Raw genomic sequence first — 16,854 nt, forward strand, 5'->3', positions numbered from 1 at the left:
GTCGAGTATTCCCCAGGAACGAACTCCTGTCTCCCGAATCCGGCTCGACCATCTCGGATTTTGCGATGCGATGAGTCGGTAAATCCCATTTTTATTGTAATCAATGACTCACACGTCGAGAACTCAATGATAGTCTCCTCGTAACTCATTAAAGCAAAGAAAATGTTGAGCAAAAAGGCGGAGAACTAATCGCTCTTTTTTATTTCTATCAAAATTTACCATATAATCTCAAATATATATTTTACAGATGTTGCGCACATATAAAATCACAAAATTTTTTGGGATATTTATCGTTCAATTATTGATGCAAAAATAGGAGAAGTTCGACAATGCGAATCCTTTAATACGAGACAGGACCGTGTATCTTTTTTAACGATGCTCCGACAAATAAATGAAACAATAGGGTAAGAGTACACGAGTACAAACATGATGGTAATGGTCGCTGGTAAAACCGGGAACCAAGGCTGAGACCGGGAGATTACGATCTGCTGGCCATTGTGCGTTTTACGGTGCGTGGCACGCACGAGAGGTGGCTGGCGTTAACGTCAAAAGGCGTTACTCGCTTGAATTGGCTCACCTGGCGGTCGCGGAAGGTATCTGATCGAAGGTATATCTCGACCTCGACGAGATCCACAGTGGATTCTAATGTGATCACTTTGTTTCATCCCCCTGGACCACGCATCGCCTGGTGGGTGCCTTTCACATCCGCTAACGGAAATCGAATTTGCCGACCTCTAACTCTTAACCCGCATTTTTTTGGACGCAACCGGATCCTCCCGTACATTGTCTGCCTTCGCGAAAAAATTTTGCTACAATAAATTGTAATTATTTTCTATGTTTATAGAATGCGCAGGATTTATTACAATTGTAGAAAGCCTTTTATAAGATATATATTGTAGTAAGAACAAAAATTACATCCTAAAATAAAAGGCTAAAATAATAGTCGATGCATATTCGATCGATTTTATCTTTGAAGAGTTCATCGGGCGTTTAATATGTTCCGTTATCGATTGAATACCATGAGTTCATTTGTACTCTTAAAAAGAAAGAAAAAAAGAGAGAGAGAGAGAGGAAAGCCGTTATCTGAATCAGATTTAAGTGCGGGTGCCTATGATCATCCGCATGGGGCCAAGGGGAGCTTTTGTGAGGAGTCTAAGCACGAAACGATTGAAGCCCTGACATGAATAGTAACGACAATGATGCGTATCGGTTTTTTTGTATATTCTTAACGTTGTAATGCTTTTTGTTCCTGGTTTCACTTAGCTTTTGCTTCTGTGAAATCGTTGACATCTATGTAAGTTGATCTAAAAATTATAACAATTCTATATACTAAAAATGTGTTCCTCTTTTCAATTTGATAACGCTCGAATGGTCCACGCTTTTTAAAGAAAATACATTTATATAAATTTGAAATGGATATGCAGATAATTTTTTCATTGTATATTTATCTTTAATCACAAACATGCATTTAATTTAATTTTTATATTTTTATCGCAGTTTTTTTCAATTCTAAATTATATTTACCATAATTGTATCTAATTACTCTTGATTTTTTATTATTGAGATTTGCAGCAAAAATTTGTGTTTAAATTTCTTTTCGTACACATGTATATTTGTTGTTGTACTCGCCTAAATGATTGTGTAAACTTACTTCAATAGATCGTGCGCTTTAATTGAACTCTTCTGCAAACTGCTACGGGCGCATCACGTGCTGCAAACATTTACAACGTGACAGGCTGCCCCAATATCCTCCGGCGATTGCTGCGATACCGTTCCATACAATTCGTCTAATCCATTTCTATATTGTACCAACTTGTTTTTTCTGATCATAGTATTGATAAACTTGCTTGCATCAAGTAGGTTGTATCTGCATTTTGAGAATAAGAGAATAAGAGAGAATAAGATTATTATACAATAATTATAAAAAAAATCAATATTAATTTATGTTTTAGACAAGCATTCTTTTATTTAATCGTCACGATAATTTTACAACATTTTTTAGACAAAAAATCTGTTTTAATTAAAGACGTTTAATGACAAGATTATTTAAAAAATTCATATAATAAATTATGACAATATAACATAAGAAACTATATAATTAACGTTAATTTTGCGAATTCTAATTAATCCTCTCGCTCTTTTCCTTATTATTTGAAGTCTCTAAAAATCTTTTCTAGGAAGACATCTTTTTCAACAGATGCATTAAAATAGAATAATTAAATCTACAAGTGTAATTAGTTACCCATAATTGTAGAAGATCGGTTTAAATACGTGTTGCGTCTTATTGCGATCATTCTGATGCTAATTCCTCTAATCGACGCGCAAAGTGTCACAAATAACGAATTTGACAGACGAGCTGGCAAACACGTGGCGGCCGCACGTGCGCGCGACCGCGCCTGCGGTGCGAAACCGAGATTAGCCGGGAATCTCTCATTTGATTATGATATCTCAATTACGGTCACTTTTACACGCTGCTCGTTTGGCACGTGCCGCGCCCAATCGCTGTCGAATTCAGGATCGGTGATACGGACACGTGGCGAAGGCGTTCGTTTACTCCTCTCGTAGTTTTTATTCACGCGCAGAGTGAGTCGCACGTGTAACCGGCGGTCGTTCGTCGGGTTAAATTCGAGATATCCGTTTAAAGAGAGAAGATCGATGGCGGATGTGACAACCCGACACGCGGGGTTGATAACGCTGGGAAAAAACGAGGAAGGCGTGAAGAAGTGGCGATTAATTGTGCCCCATCGTCTATTCGAACTTTCTCATCGCCTCGTAGATTTGTATATCTAATAAAACGAATAATTTAAAATATGTTTGCTTCTTTAGCTTCATGGTGCATTTTTATAAATAATTAATATATTATTATCTACATATTTTTTTCATTTGAAAGTGTTTTTATTTTTATAATTATTTATTCTTATAAATTAATATACACACATATATGGGCATATCTTTTTTAAATAAAACACTCTTTCATTTTACTTTCATCGACATATGGATCCTTGTTTGACAATCCAAGTGCCGAAATAACACTCTTGTTCTCTATATAATAATACCATATTTCATTTAAATACTATTGAGTTCGTTATTTCTCTCTTGATCGTTCTTTTTTTAAGCCACTCATGTCGCCACGCGACATTTTAGAGTAGATGAGCGGATTATTATTTTATCGCTGTCCGGTTTTTTTTTATCAAGACACCCGTTATCTGCGAACAATTCTTGGTGCGATTGACGCGCACTTTGTAGACAAATATACGCACAAGGAGATGTGCCACATAATGACTCCGATTCCGCGGCACGTGGCTGACACGTGTCGCGTGCGATAGTTCGCAGCGTGAAGGCGAAGTGTGGTGATGATTCCAGCCAATTGGCCGGAAAGGATTACCATACAACAGTGTGTGTGTGGTTTGTCAAATTATTGTGTCGCATTTTTGTCATAGAAGAACATTCTATCTAATGTAAAAATATGTATATACATCTATGGATAACTGATATAAATTTGGGCAAATTTTAATATTATATAACAATTATTTAAATATAATATAGCAGCTACAACGAGTATTTCTCTATCTTTTATATATTATAAATTTTATAAACACAAAAATATAAATAAAAAATATTGTGGGTATATACTCTTTTTTAAGATAACAGTAACTGCTAATTAGATTCAAAAAGAATAAATAATAATTAAAATATGTGTATGTTAAGAAATATAAATTAATTAAATATAATAAGTTAATACCGTATTTTTTTTATTCTTATTATCACTTTTCAAATTTATAAAGTAACTTTGAATCTTGACGTTCCTTTGAAATAACTATATGGACTTGTAAATAAGATGTCTAGTATAATAAAAATAATCTCGTTCTTCTAGAGCAGCTTAGGCAAGTGGGATGAAAATCTCGTTAAATGGTTTAACTACCTTGAAATTACACGTTCGGTGTTTCACAAAGGTGGCGAGCACCCCCGTACACCGCATTCTAATCGATTTGCTATGGTCGTCGCGACTTTGATTTTCCTGCTCTGCGTTTTCCCCTCGTTTCGAACCGCCATGGAAAATACATAACTTAATTCTTAGTGTGGCAAATTCACTGAGTGCGAGCACAGTTGTCCCACGCAAGTCTTTTTTTATCTTCCGGAAGCGACGAGCGATAAAAAATTGAAATATCGACCGTAATACCGATTTGTTTCTTGTCAATCGTTTCCGGAATAAATACATATGTCGGAAAACGATATACAGGATGATTCAAAACAACCGTTTGTTCTTAAAATGTATTCCTGACTCGATTCTAAGACGATTTTTCTCTTGCCAAAATTTTATCCGAAGCTTAGTTTAAAGATATTAAAAGAAATAGCGAATTACACGTACAAGCGGTAGACAGGAGCAGCGCAACCACCAAAATTATGTCAAGATATAATAAAAATTGGGAATTATTTTTATACCCAGACATAATTTTAATTCATCGAATTTTTATTATGTGGCGACATAATAATTCGATGAATTAAAATTATTTTTTGCGACATAAAAATAATCGCAGTGGGCGACTCACGTAATCACCCGCGTCGGATAGTGGTTGAATTTTTTTACAATAGTAATTAATTTGAATACTACTATAATTTAGATTTTATGTTTGTTACAGATAACTTGAACATCAACAATTACTTCGCTGTTGTGCATCGGTGTCAGTAAGTAAGATAAATTTTTATTTAATTTTGAGGTAACGGATTTATAGATCGTAGTTGTAGATGGTACATTGTAGATTGTAGATAGATTCGTTACCTCTTAAAATGGATGGACTAGATTAAACTTACATTTAAGATAATGTAAGTTTAATCTAGTTATATATAAAGTTTGATGATTTTAACTCAATAAAATTACATTATTATAAATGTCTTTTTCCGCAATTTAAAATATTTTTATTTTATAATATTATATTTTATTATTTTATTTTCCTTGAAATACGTTGATTTCTTTTTCTGTGTTTAATAAATCCAATGAATTTAGTAATGAATTACGATATTTTATAATAAATGTCAAAACGCTTTTCAAGTCAACTTGGAAATCTTAAGTAAACAAATTCGCTAAGCAACGTGGTAAGTATTCTATTCAACTGTTCATCCTTTAATCCTTTTGCATTCTATAATGACATAATGGGAACTTGTATTTTTTTGTGATGATTTACGGTTATCCGGATGTTATCGATATGTAATAAATTCCCACGAGGGGCTCACGACCGGAAGGAAAAATTACGAGAAATCCACCCTCGAGGTCCTCCTCTTCTCATGCTCGATCTGGCAGATCGGCTACGTTCTAAGGATCAAAAGAACCCGGTAGAATTGATATTTCTGAAAGTTGGGTAAATCGAGAGAGGGTATCGCACCCATCCAAGGATCTCTCCTGTCGAAAAGGGGAGAAATTGAGGGCTTAAGAGCGCGAAAATCCTTTCTCGGCGGCTCGCCTCAGATCTTCGCCGCGAAGTGGTGCATTTCAAAGGACCGCGTCTCGGTCGGCTTCTTAGGAAATAACCGTGAAATGGAGCGCACGCTTCACCAGGGTTTTCGGGTGGCCCAGAAAGAGATGCTGGTCAGAAGCGCCCGTTTCGTAAGGACGCGTGAGAAAAGCCGGAGGTTCGCGTGAAAGAAGAGATATATTCATGAAATACGTAACTTTTTTATCCGAGAAGAGCTACGTTAAAGCACACGAGAACGAAGAACATAATCTCTTGAAATCTGTTCTTTCGGTAAAAAAAATTCTCATAGTCAATAAATGCATTTATTCTTACAAATAGTTTTTGCTGTCTATAAGCACACATTCACATAAATCTCATACACTTTTTTATATACAAATCTTTAAAAAGCGTACAGTTATTTAATTTTTTGATTATTTAGTTTCTGTAATTTATATAATTAATTAATTTAAATGTGTATTATAATTAGATAAAACTGACTTACTAATTATATATAAAATCTTGCATTAGAGAGTCTATAGAAATAGAAATGAGAATGAATGGAATCATTCAAGCGAGTAAAAGCTTTTTTGTCCTTTATGGTCAAAGTGGACGATATGTAATTAACTTCTTGCTTGCCGATGTTGAACGGACGCGGATGAAATTTAAACTCTTTGGCAGATGATTCAATAGACGGATGGACAACCGGACAAACCGATGGTCAATTGTCCATCTTCTCCTGTTACACTATACTTCGATGGAAGTAATTAAAAAGCTAAAATGCTCTTAAGGCCTTCTCTTGGAACACTGCGCTTTTTTTTACAATTCAACCCCATTAATATAAATTTCAAGGAAAGCAATTTAAATCAGATGAGCAATGTTTTGTCATCTATAAGTTTTAAAATTCTGAAAATAGCTAAGAATATAATATAGTGATAATAAAGATATGATAAGATATTAATAGCGAAACGACGACCTATCATCACGCAAAAATTAATAGCGCATACAACTGGATTTTCGTTATCGGTCATATAATCGCTTTTAACTCGCCGCTCGCTCTCGTAACAGACAGTTCCGGTGCACGGTGTGATTGTTATGAAATAATAATGTACCGGGTGGCGCGCGTTGACGAGAGAGACGGTGCGAAGGGGTGAGGTACGTTGCTGGGGTTGAACGATCGCAATCAAAGCTCGAGCCGGTGTATACCGGGAGAAGGACACGTCACTTCTGTATTTCCGGCGGTGCTCAATATCCGTGATAGGATAAATCTGAGGTGGATAATGAGTGATAATTAAGAGCCTGTCGTCGAAAAACATACATTATATATGTTACAATAAGAACGCATAGTTTAAGAAAAACTGTTTAGAACTAAAAAGAATTATATATATATGTCATTTCAAGTTTATTATAAAAATTAATTTAATTTTTATTCAAGCGTAAGTGATAATTTTCAAATAAAGTCGCGCGATTAAATTAAAGGTGTTCGCACGCCAACAAATTTAGCTGATCGCTGTCGACCTCTCGTTAGCAGCTCCCTCGAGAATTATCCCCGCGAAGGACAAACGCGCGCGAAATTTCGCTTTCTCACCCCGCCTGCATAACTCATCGCATGAAGTGCGCGAAGTGCATCAAAGTAAGAACCACTGCCATTCGTACGTACGATACCAAAATAAGGACAGATGGCTCGTTCGATCCCTTTGCTGGTGATGGTGAACGCGCGCTGCTTGTGACGGTGTTGCTGATCGCTCACACATTAACGTTGCTGTATACAGGGTGCTCGAAAATTCACGGGTATAACCCGGAAACGCGATTGACGAAAAAAAAAACTCGGAAAAATGTTATTTAGCCTCAAACCAGATCTTTTCTTCAACTCACAGTTCCTTGAATCCATAGAGACCTTAAATTCACAGATTTTTCCTTCCAGATGTGCGTATCATCATTTTCATCAAACGATCTCGTATTCTCATAGATTTTCTATTAATAACGTTCGTACTTGATATTTTCCCCATATTAAGTTTTTTTAAATCTCTCCATCCGCGAAACGCGTGCCGCAAGGATTTCTTCGCCGACGAAAAATGTTCTCTTTTCGTGCTATTAATTTCTCGAGCACCCCGTACACTGCGCTCCGTGTGGGCGACGACGACACACACACACACACACACACACACACACACACAGTGCACGCTAAACAATAGTTAAATCAGAACGTAGGGCGACCAGGGGCGCTGTGGGTGTTTAATGAGCTGCCAGAGAGTGACTGAAGGGGGATGACGAGAGGGGGTTTGCAGGGGTAGTTCCTGACGGGGGGTGATCGGTGCGGGGCACCACTTGACTGCTTACGGGACCGGCAGCCGTGTAAAGTGTAGGAATAACATTGAATATATTTATAAAAGGATCCGCGCATACGCAACGCGCTTTCGCCGATTTCAACTTCGGAAAAAAAAATTGTCAATATCATCCCAGCAAACACCGATATATAACTGTTATATTGCTATAATAAAACGGAATGTAACAGGTAATATAACGTGTAACATCCATGTTAGTTGTAATTTCCCACTCATAGATGTAACATTTTAATATAACATATTTTACATTGTAGTTATATTGTAATTATATACCAAATAGCACATTAATGTATTGACAAGTCAGTGCTATCTTGGGATATAATGACAATATAACTACAATGTAATATATGTAATATTAAAAATGTTACATCTATGAGTGGGAAATTACAACTAACATATACGTTACATGCTTGAATACTTACATGTATATAACATTTATATACCGTGTTTGCTGGGATATGACATATCATATATCAGCTGATCAAGTTTAACAAGAGTTGACACTTCGATGAATGCAAAGTATAGTCAATATTATTAATTTTCTGTCTAAAAGGAAGAATAAAATGTATCGATTTTTTTAAAAATTCGTATGCTTATAATTTTTTTTAAGTTTTGTATATATATTAGAATAAGATTATTTTTTTAGAACAAGATACGATTCTTCATTGTGTCGGTCAGATTTTATGCTCAACTGATCGTCGGTATTTAATGATTGCTCCATTCAAAGAAGCAACGTTTCCGTGAAATAAGACTAGTAACTTCTTCCCATTGAATATTTTTTGTGAAAGAAGGTATGAAGATATTAAATTACTAATTTTACAACGGTAGTTAACGATTTCAAAACGCGAAGGTCTGCTTGGTTACTATATTAAATTACTTCTTGTAAAAAGACGATTTAAACAGTTAGGGAAAACCGTTTAGCGATTCAATAATTATGTCCATAAAAAGGAAACTCTATATCCACTATTTGTACAGATACATCTTTTAAAGGTGAATTCCAGATCAGATGTAACACGTAGATAATCGCTATAGAAATGATGAGAACAACTTATATAAAATATTTGTATAGAGAGAGAAAGAGAGAATATGTATTTATTTTTGAGTACATACAATTAATATAATATAATATATAAATATTATTAAACGTTTTATATATAATTACAAAAATATAAATTTATATAATACATTTAGTTATGATATTAATTTGAAAAGTTTTAATTAAAATAAAAATAGACATCAAACAAGTATGAATTATTTATTGCTATTTTTAATAACGCGCAATTATTTGATTAATATTTACATTTCAAATTAATAATGGCACATATAATGATTAAGTCAAGCGCAAACAGAGCAAATATACGTTTGCTTCAATGAGTCTGCTAAGCCCTATTTTAGTAGGGTTTAAATGGACTGTCTTTTTTCGAACCCCTTCGACTCGAATAAAACTGAGGCAGAGACGAGACGAGAGATCAAACATACTTTCAGCGCGTATGTAATCCTGCATAATCTCGGCCCTACCAGCCTAATAAAATACGCACTCAGTCAGTGCTTCGAGCGCGTCTCACAACGGAGGTAAATCAATGATTTGTACGACGGGGCTTTGGCTCACGCGGACTTAATCCCGGTTTTACATGTGATTAAAGCGCGGGCCGAAAGTGTCAAGGCGGTTGATGCCATTAACTAAATGCATCGCTCCGCAAAAATTAAATCCGAGCAATACAGTAAATAGGCGAATAATTTTATTGCGCTATTTTCTACATATTTGTTATCGCAGCAATTGAATTATCAATCGTCTATTTCTTCCCAGCAAGCACAGTATATAAATGTTATATACTTAAGCATGTTACATGTAACGTATATGTTAGTTGTAATTTCCCACTCATAGATGTAACATTTTTAATATTACATATATTACATTGTATTGTAGTTATATTGTCATTATATCCCAAGATAGCACTGACTTATCAATACATCAATGTGCTATTTGGTATATAATTACAATATAACTACAATGTAATATATGTTATATTAAAATGTTACATCTATGAGTGGAAAATTACAACTAACATGGATGTTACATGTAACGTACACGTTATATTACCTGTTATATTCCGTTTTATTATAGCAATGTAACAATATCGGTGTTTGCTGGGATATTACTGATTTCGGTAAAAGTTAGGGAAACTAGTTAGTTCTTTAGATTGCAGTTTATCGTGAAAAATTCTGAAAACTATTCAGGCTAATTTTGTTGAACGCCTACGAATATCAATGTCATCGTTGTGACAGATACGATTCGTCGCAGATATACAAACGTCGAGGTTTATGGGTGGCAATCGGACTTGCGATCGATTCTTCGCGATCGAGATCCTCGCCGTTAAATCTAAAGCAGCAAACCCACGTCACTCCGGGATGAATGCCTGGCTGGGTCGGGCATTCTTCAAGTAAATTATAGTCTTGAATAGGTGGCACGGCAGGAGGTTGGTTGGCACGCGCACCACTGGGGTACACCGTATACATCTGTCCCCTTAACGCGTCTAGCACTGGAGTCAAACTATAGGGTACGTATGCGTATATATACGTACATGAATACGTTTGTCTACGTGTTATGTACGCGACAATTCTCGTCAAGTCTCTGTCATCGACTAGACGTTTTACGAAACCGTCAATTTGCGCGACACCGATAATTATAGAATCGCAAAGTATAACGGCTACCGGATATAAGGTTTTCATACCGAGTTATTCTCGTTGAACTTTTATTATGCAAATTACGAAATACGAAATTATGTTTTCGAGTACAAATTACTCGAGTTTCAGAAAAAATTCGAAGCTTTGTTACATTTCATTATTAAAATTAATTTCAATAAAGCAGTTTTGTGTTACATGGAATCTAAATATTCTATACACATATGTCCAAATAAATGACTCAATTCTTTCCATCAAGTTTTATTCTTCGTAAAATTATAAACAATGTATCTGGTTTTGATATTTTAAAGTTAAATTACGATAATACAAATAAATTATGGTTTTAATTATATCCAAGCAAATATTCTCTTTAGAAGCATAATACGATTTCGTCTCTATATTCATGTAATTAATAATTCATAAGCGTTTCGTTGTTAATTTTTCTATTCGCAGTACTACTAATCTTAATAACACCTATGCATAAATACACAGTATAATTTGTGCACGTCTCATTCTTCTGTAGATTTATCCGGCGATGCATCATGCGAGGGTGAATTAATCCGCGGTCCATTCTAATTAATTTCATGAATCCCGATACTGAGGAGATACGGAGGGAAGCGCCGATCGGCCGCAACTCAAATAAGGCTTTTCATATTTTAGCGCGGGCGAGTCATCGCGAATGGAGAAATCGTAGTGAGTTTCATGATGTATCGGGGTTGGTTGAACGTGGAGCGTAACCGGCATTGTTCGTGGTTTACCACAAAGGCCTGCAAATGCCGACTTGCAATGAAAAGCCGGCTACCCTGCACGCGCTGCATCTAAACAGATGCGGAGACAGAGAGAAACACGATCCTTACCGAATTTCCCGTTCTAGGCATACGCGTTTGCGAATAAACTTTCGATTAATTCATATAATTAGGATTTTAATAATCAGATAATTTTGATCAATTAAAAAAGAAGAAGTGACAGAGCGAAGAAGAATTCAACGCATCGCTTTTTGAATAATTGCAACATTGCAATTGTCTAGAGTCTAGAAAGACGAAACGGAGTTTGTTAATCAAGAATGACGCGTGACTACTGATTCGTGAAGCAAATTAGACTTCCAGCGAGAGAACAAGTCGTTCTCGAAGAGCTCTGGCCTTTAAAGGCCACGGCCATTAATCTTCGATTAAGTGCTCAACGATCGGTCAAGGTAATTTCACGAGTTTTCCTGAATTAGGAAAGACCGTCTCACCCTCCTGATGACCGTGCCCCCATGCCCGGTTCCCCTCGTGACCGTACCGTTCCCTCTCTTTATAGGGGGAACCACCTCTCTGTCAGCCACCAGTATGTCACCGTACAGACCAGCGCGCCTGTACAATGAGGGCCGACTGTCGCGATCGATATACGCACTCGACGGAAACGACTCGGCGAGAGGTCGATCGAAGCGAAATCACTGCGTCTGCAATGTGCAAAAAAATATTCTACGTTCTAAAAAATAATGAGAAGCCATTAAATGTTTTATCTGTGAACCCTGTAGATGCTCCCGCATTTACGAACTGTCACATATTTGAAAAAAAATTTTTTTCGCGAAATTTAGAAAATAATCAAGATTATATATTGTTTTACAATTAGCTGTCAAATTTTTTTAGTAATGAAAAATTAATTGACGTTTGATACAATAAACATGTAATCATTATTAATAGAACGAGTAATAAAATAGTAGAAGAAAAAAATATAGAAAGAGAGAAATATAAATCAGCTTGGGATTCATCTAAAAAAAAAATAATCAAGAAAACATTCTATGTGATAAAAACGGGCGATAGAACTGTTTGTTGCGTCCGTTATTATCTTTTTTTTACTACGTGGACGTAGTTACAGGGTGTAAGCGCTTAGCAAAAACTGATTGAATCCCCCAAAATCCAACACCTTTATAGATGCTGGCCGTCTGTCGCGCACTATGCACACATTGATATATCGTCCGCATAATAGTGCCATTGAGGCATTACTATTATTGGCGAGATTTGGGGAAACGATCGAGCGTACTAACGGATTCGTCGCAGCTTGCACGCTGTTTGCAAATAGATCTTGTATAGAAAATTATTGTTCACACAGTAGTCTTGATGGATGCGCCTGAATTAACCCTGATTTGTTATACCTTCTTTACATATTCCTAAAAATATTAATTTCCAAGATAAAATTGACACAACAAGCATTATTTAATTTTTGCAAAAAAATAATTAGAATTGATCTTATTATAATAACCGAACTTATATTTCTTAAATTTAAATTCTAAAAAGATTATTATACATTAAAATAAGAGCAGAAACCTCGAATTTAGATACAATTTATAATTGAATAATATTTCCACAATAGTTACGTAATCGTAAGTCAATATTATCCTAGTGAACGGGTGAAAGGGATGGATCTCGGAAGTGGAGTGAAATTTTCTCGAGAACGAGACAGGAAAATATTATCCTTCCATTTTGGACGCTCCGGAACTGTTTTGACAGATCCTCTCTCACTCGTTCTGCGTTTGATCGAGCGATCGAACACTCCTATTTATTTTGCTAACACTTAGCCCTCACGTTACAACGAGGGGATCTGCACTTGCTCTCGTTATGCAAATCGCTTTCTTCATCGAGAAGCTTTTGCATAATAATAAGCTATTCTTTCTTAAGTATAATAAAATTTATGAATTTTTAATAAAGAGATGTTACGAATAAAGTTTCTCATCACATGGATATTTCGAAAAAGATTACTTCAATTCTAAATTATTTTTATATACTTATAAAATATAATTGCTGAAAAAAATGTTATATTGATTTTAATTTAATTTATATATCAAACGATTTATTTATTAATTATATTGTTGCTTTCAAAACTTTATATATTTAAGATTTTAAAATTTAATAGCTAATCTCTCTCTTTATTTTTCACGCAACATTCACATATATAATTAATTAAATTATTATTTGCATAATATCTTTGTAATAAAGCATAATAATTAACGTTATGTAATAGTGAAATCTAAAATTTGCGTAAGAAATTTTTCAAATGAGAATAGAGAACTGATTTGAGGATGACTGGCTAATTGTGAAAATTGATTATTCAACACTTACGTCGATTGATCGTTTCGCAGTCATGTTTTACATGTAATCCTTCGGATTATATGGGTAGATGTAACTTCAGGCACAATTTGTGATACATCTGCTCTGCGGTGGCTTCAGTGCAGGACGCGTGTCCTGGCACGTGCTCGTCCATTCTCGAGCCATCATTTCATTCCTGTAAAGTGGATCAAAGTATTTCGTTGGAAGAATGCAGCCAATAAATTGTGGCTTCTAATCTCACTCCTTGGATGTGTTTTTAATTAAATCTATAATATTAAAATACGAGAATTAAAAATGTGTTATAATAAATAACATATTATTTAAATATATAATTGACAACGCAGGCTAGATAGATAAAATATGCTTTTATTGATAAAGTATAAATTATGTACAATATATTCTCCCTATGTCGGCAATCTCGATAAGAGCACTGGCGGACGTTATATATTGCTAGTTAACTTAAATTTAGAGCCTAAGATGCGTTGAACAAAAATGAGATCGAGTGTACGAGATCAACTAAAAATATTGATGACTAGAATAAAAGGAACGCAGATAGTACGGTAACTAAAAAACATAAAAATTCCATAAATTATTAATTATATATAATTGATGTAAATCAGGCATTTGTTTCCGCACTGAATTATTAGATTAAACTACTTCTAATATTGGCAAAATTAGAATAAAATGTACTTTATACAATCATCATTCTTGCAAAAATAGCATTGTACATCTTAATTATTTATAATTCGTTCTTTTTTATTGATGTACAAGAAAATGCACTCATTAAGAATTAAAAGCAAGAATTAGAAAACCACCCCAACCACTCTATAAGCATCGTAAACCCGATGCGATTTTTCTCGAATAAAATACTCTCTTATAAAGTAGATAACGACATATAATCATAGCACTGTCTTTTCTTTTTACACTCACATCAGTTCTTTGGACAAATACACTCTTCAGCCATTTTTCAGATGCAATTATATTCCATTTTTCCTCTATTTAATGCAGTTATTCAGGAAATATCTGCCATTGTTTCTCTTTCAATATTGCAACACTGATTATGACGCGGATAAAGAAGATAAATGAATTTGTAACGTTGAAGAAATTGGCTGTTCGAGCCACCGAATGAAACATATGTCGTCGGCGTAGTCTAAAGACACTGATACATATTGTGATTTAATTTTTCCTCTATTTAATGCAATTATCCAGGAAATATCTGCTTTTGTATCTCTTTCAATATTGCAACACTGATTATGACGCGTATAAAGAAGATAAATGAATTTGTAACGTTGAAGAAATGAACTGCTCGAGCCATCGAATGAAACATATGCCGTCGGCGTAGTCTAAAGACACTGATACATATTGTGATGAGGCATATGGTGATGAGGCGGTGGCGGCGGCAGCTGATGCTGAGGGCGATGAACCTGGTACATCCTCTGATCGTAGCAGGACTGGTACTGCATCGGTGGACTCACACTTTGATCGCTGTAGCAGTCATATTCCTGCCACTCCGGTGCGACGAATCGTTCCTGAGGAGGATAAGGAAAGCTCGCGGTATGCTGAGGCCCCAGCCTCTTCTGGGCTGCCACCGCGCAGCTTCCGGTCGACGAGGTGATCATGTTGCCGGTCTCGCCGATGCTGACGGTGACGTTGCCGACGTTCACCGTAATCTCGCCACCCTCGGAGTTACCCAGGGTTTGCGACAGCGCCCAGATGTAATTGTGTGCGAAACGAAGCGTTTCTATCTTTGTCAATTTAGTATCTTCGGGAAACGTCGGCAGGGCCATCCTCAGACGTTCCAGAGCGTCGTTTAGGGTGTGCATTCTGTGACGCTCGCGGTCGTTCGCTTTTATCCTCCGGTTTCTTTTTAATCTCAACACCTGTTCGTGGAAACGAGAAAATTAAGAAACTTGATCATTTTTAGAGCAGATATCTATTCTAAGAAAGCAGACTAATAAAAAAAAAAGATTTTGCATAAGGAAGTAGATAAAGATTGTAATTAGAAAATGCCTTAAATTTGGATATCATTTAAGAAGATTTTTGAAAAATTTAGATGAAAATAAATTTTATTGATTTATAATGTACCTGCGTGGGACTTTTGCAACGAGTATTTCGCGTTTTCTTGCGCTTCTCTTCTTTAGCCGCGGGAAAGAGAGAGTCGGTTGATACTTCGTGCTTTGGCGATTCAAAGCTCACGTCGAAACCGGAATCGGAGGAGCTCGAGAGTTCGTCGAAACCTCCCTCGCTACAGAAGGAGTACTCCGACGACATCGCTCCGTTTGTATTTTATACTACAATGCAAAACAATCAAGCACTTTTATATAAATCAAAGTTGTATTATCATTGCATATTATGATTGCACATTGAAAAGATCAAAAAGATTTTTCTTCAAAATATATATGCATATTTTTACTACAATTTTATATTTTATAATTAGTATTTTTTTCTGTTTTAAAATCCTTTAAAAAAAATTCTTTCACTTTTCTATAATCTCGATAAAAATTTTCAACATTCTTTTATCAAATTAAAAAAATTTTGTAGCATAAAGTTTTCCATATCATATCATAATTCACGTTGACTCTAAATTGAAAACTTTGCCAAATGCCTCTTCAATATACCTTCAAACAATTCGGAGACAGAACAATAAATTTCCCGAAATAGCACACAACACAGAGTAGAAACTGCACTTTTTTAAAAGACAAAAACTATGCGATTAAATTCGTATGACGGAAGCGATGGGTCAAAACGGGCAACGAGAAAATAAGAATTCGCTGACGAACGGACTAGGCAGGGTACAATTTGGTACTGTGCATGTGGCAAGGGGCTCTTAGAACATATATACCGTCCCGGGGGTATTTCGCCCCCTCCACGCGAACCCAGGGCCACCGTAAGGCTCTATGGGGCACCGAGTAGGTTCACCCCATAATCATTATAGAGGGGTACCTCTAGCGTTCTCCCCGCTCTTTTTCGTGTATGTATTAGACGCGTGCCATGGCGATGTAGCCGCCTTGTTAGAAGATTAGAGGTTTTTAGGACGATTACACCGCTTTGAGATTATCGTGTACAAGCAGCCCCCAATCAATTCTTGAGCACGTTTTTACTCCAGTTACGGAGAAAAATTATGATATATGTGCACACACATAATATTTAAAAACTAAAGTTATTCAATTTTATGATATACATTTAAAACATTTTATTAATGAAAAGACTTGAGTTTGACATTTTTTTTATTATCAAATCCGTAAGATATAAAATAGTTTTCTTTTTATTTTTAAGAATTAATTATACGCG

At 35.6% G+C, this 16,854-nt stretch overlaps 1 protein-coding gene across 1 annotated transcript; it reads right to left on the reverse strand.

The window, feature by feature from the left end:
* Positions 1-13,972: 13,972 nt before the first annotated feature.
* On the reverse strand, positions 13,973-16,374 carry tap (basic helix-loop-helix neural transcription factor TAP). Its single transcript, XM_029312202.2, has 3 exons — positions 16,182-16,374; positions 15,649-15,854; positions 13,973-15,443 (listed from the first exon to the last, which is right to left on the reverse strand). Exons 2-3 carry the CDS (start codon positions 15,832-15,834, stop codon positions 14,907-14,909), a joined length of 723 nt encoding a protein of 240 aa, XP_029168035.1. The 5' UTR covers positions 15,835-15,854; positions 16,182-16,374; the 3' UTR covers positions 13,973-14,906.
* Between the last annotated feature and the right edge of the window lie 480 nt (positions 16,375-16,854).

The sequence above is a fragment of the Nylanderia fulva genome, unplaced genomic scaffold (assembly GCF_048542155.1).
Source record: "Nylanderia fulva isolate GAGA-0341 unplaced genomic scaffold, ASM4854215v1 Scaffold17, whole genome shotgun sequence".
NCBI lineage: Eukaryota > Metazoa > Arthropoda > Insecta > Hymenoptera > Formicidae > Nylanderia > Nylanderia fulva.

Coding starts and splice junctions, on each gene's coding strand:
- tap (XM_029312202.2), bottom strand. CDS start 15,834: ATGTCGTCGGAGTACTCCTTCTGTAGCGAGGGAGGTTTCGACGAACTC. Junction 15,444..15,648: donor GTTGCAAAAGTCCCACGCAG/GTACATTATAAA, acceptor TTCCACGAACAG/GTGTTGAGATTAAAAAGAAA.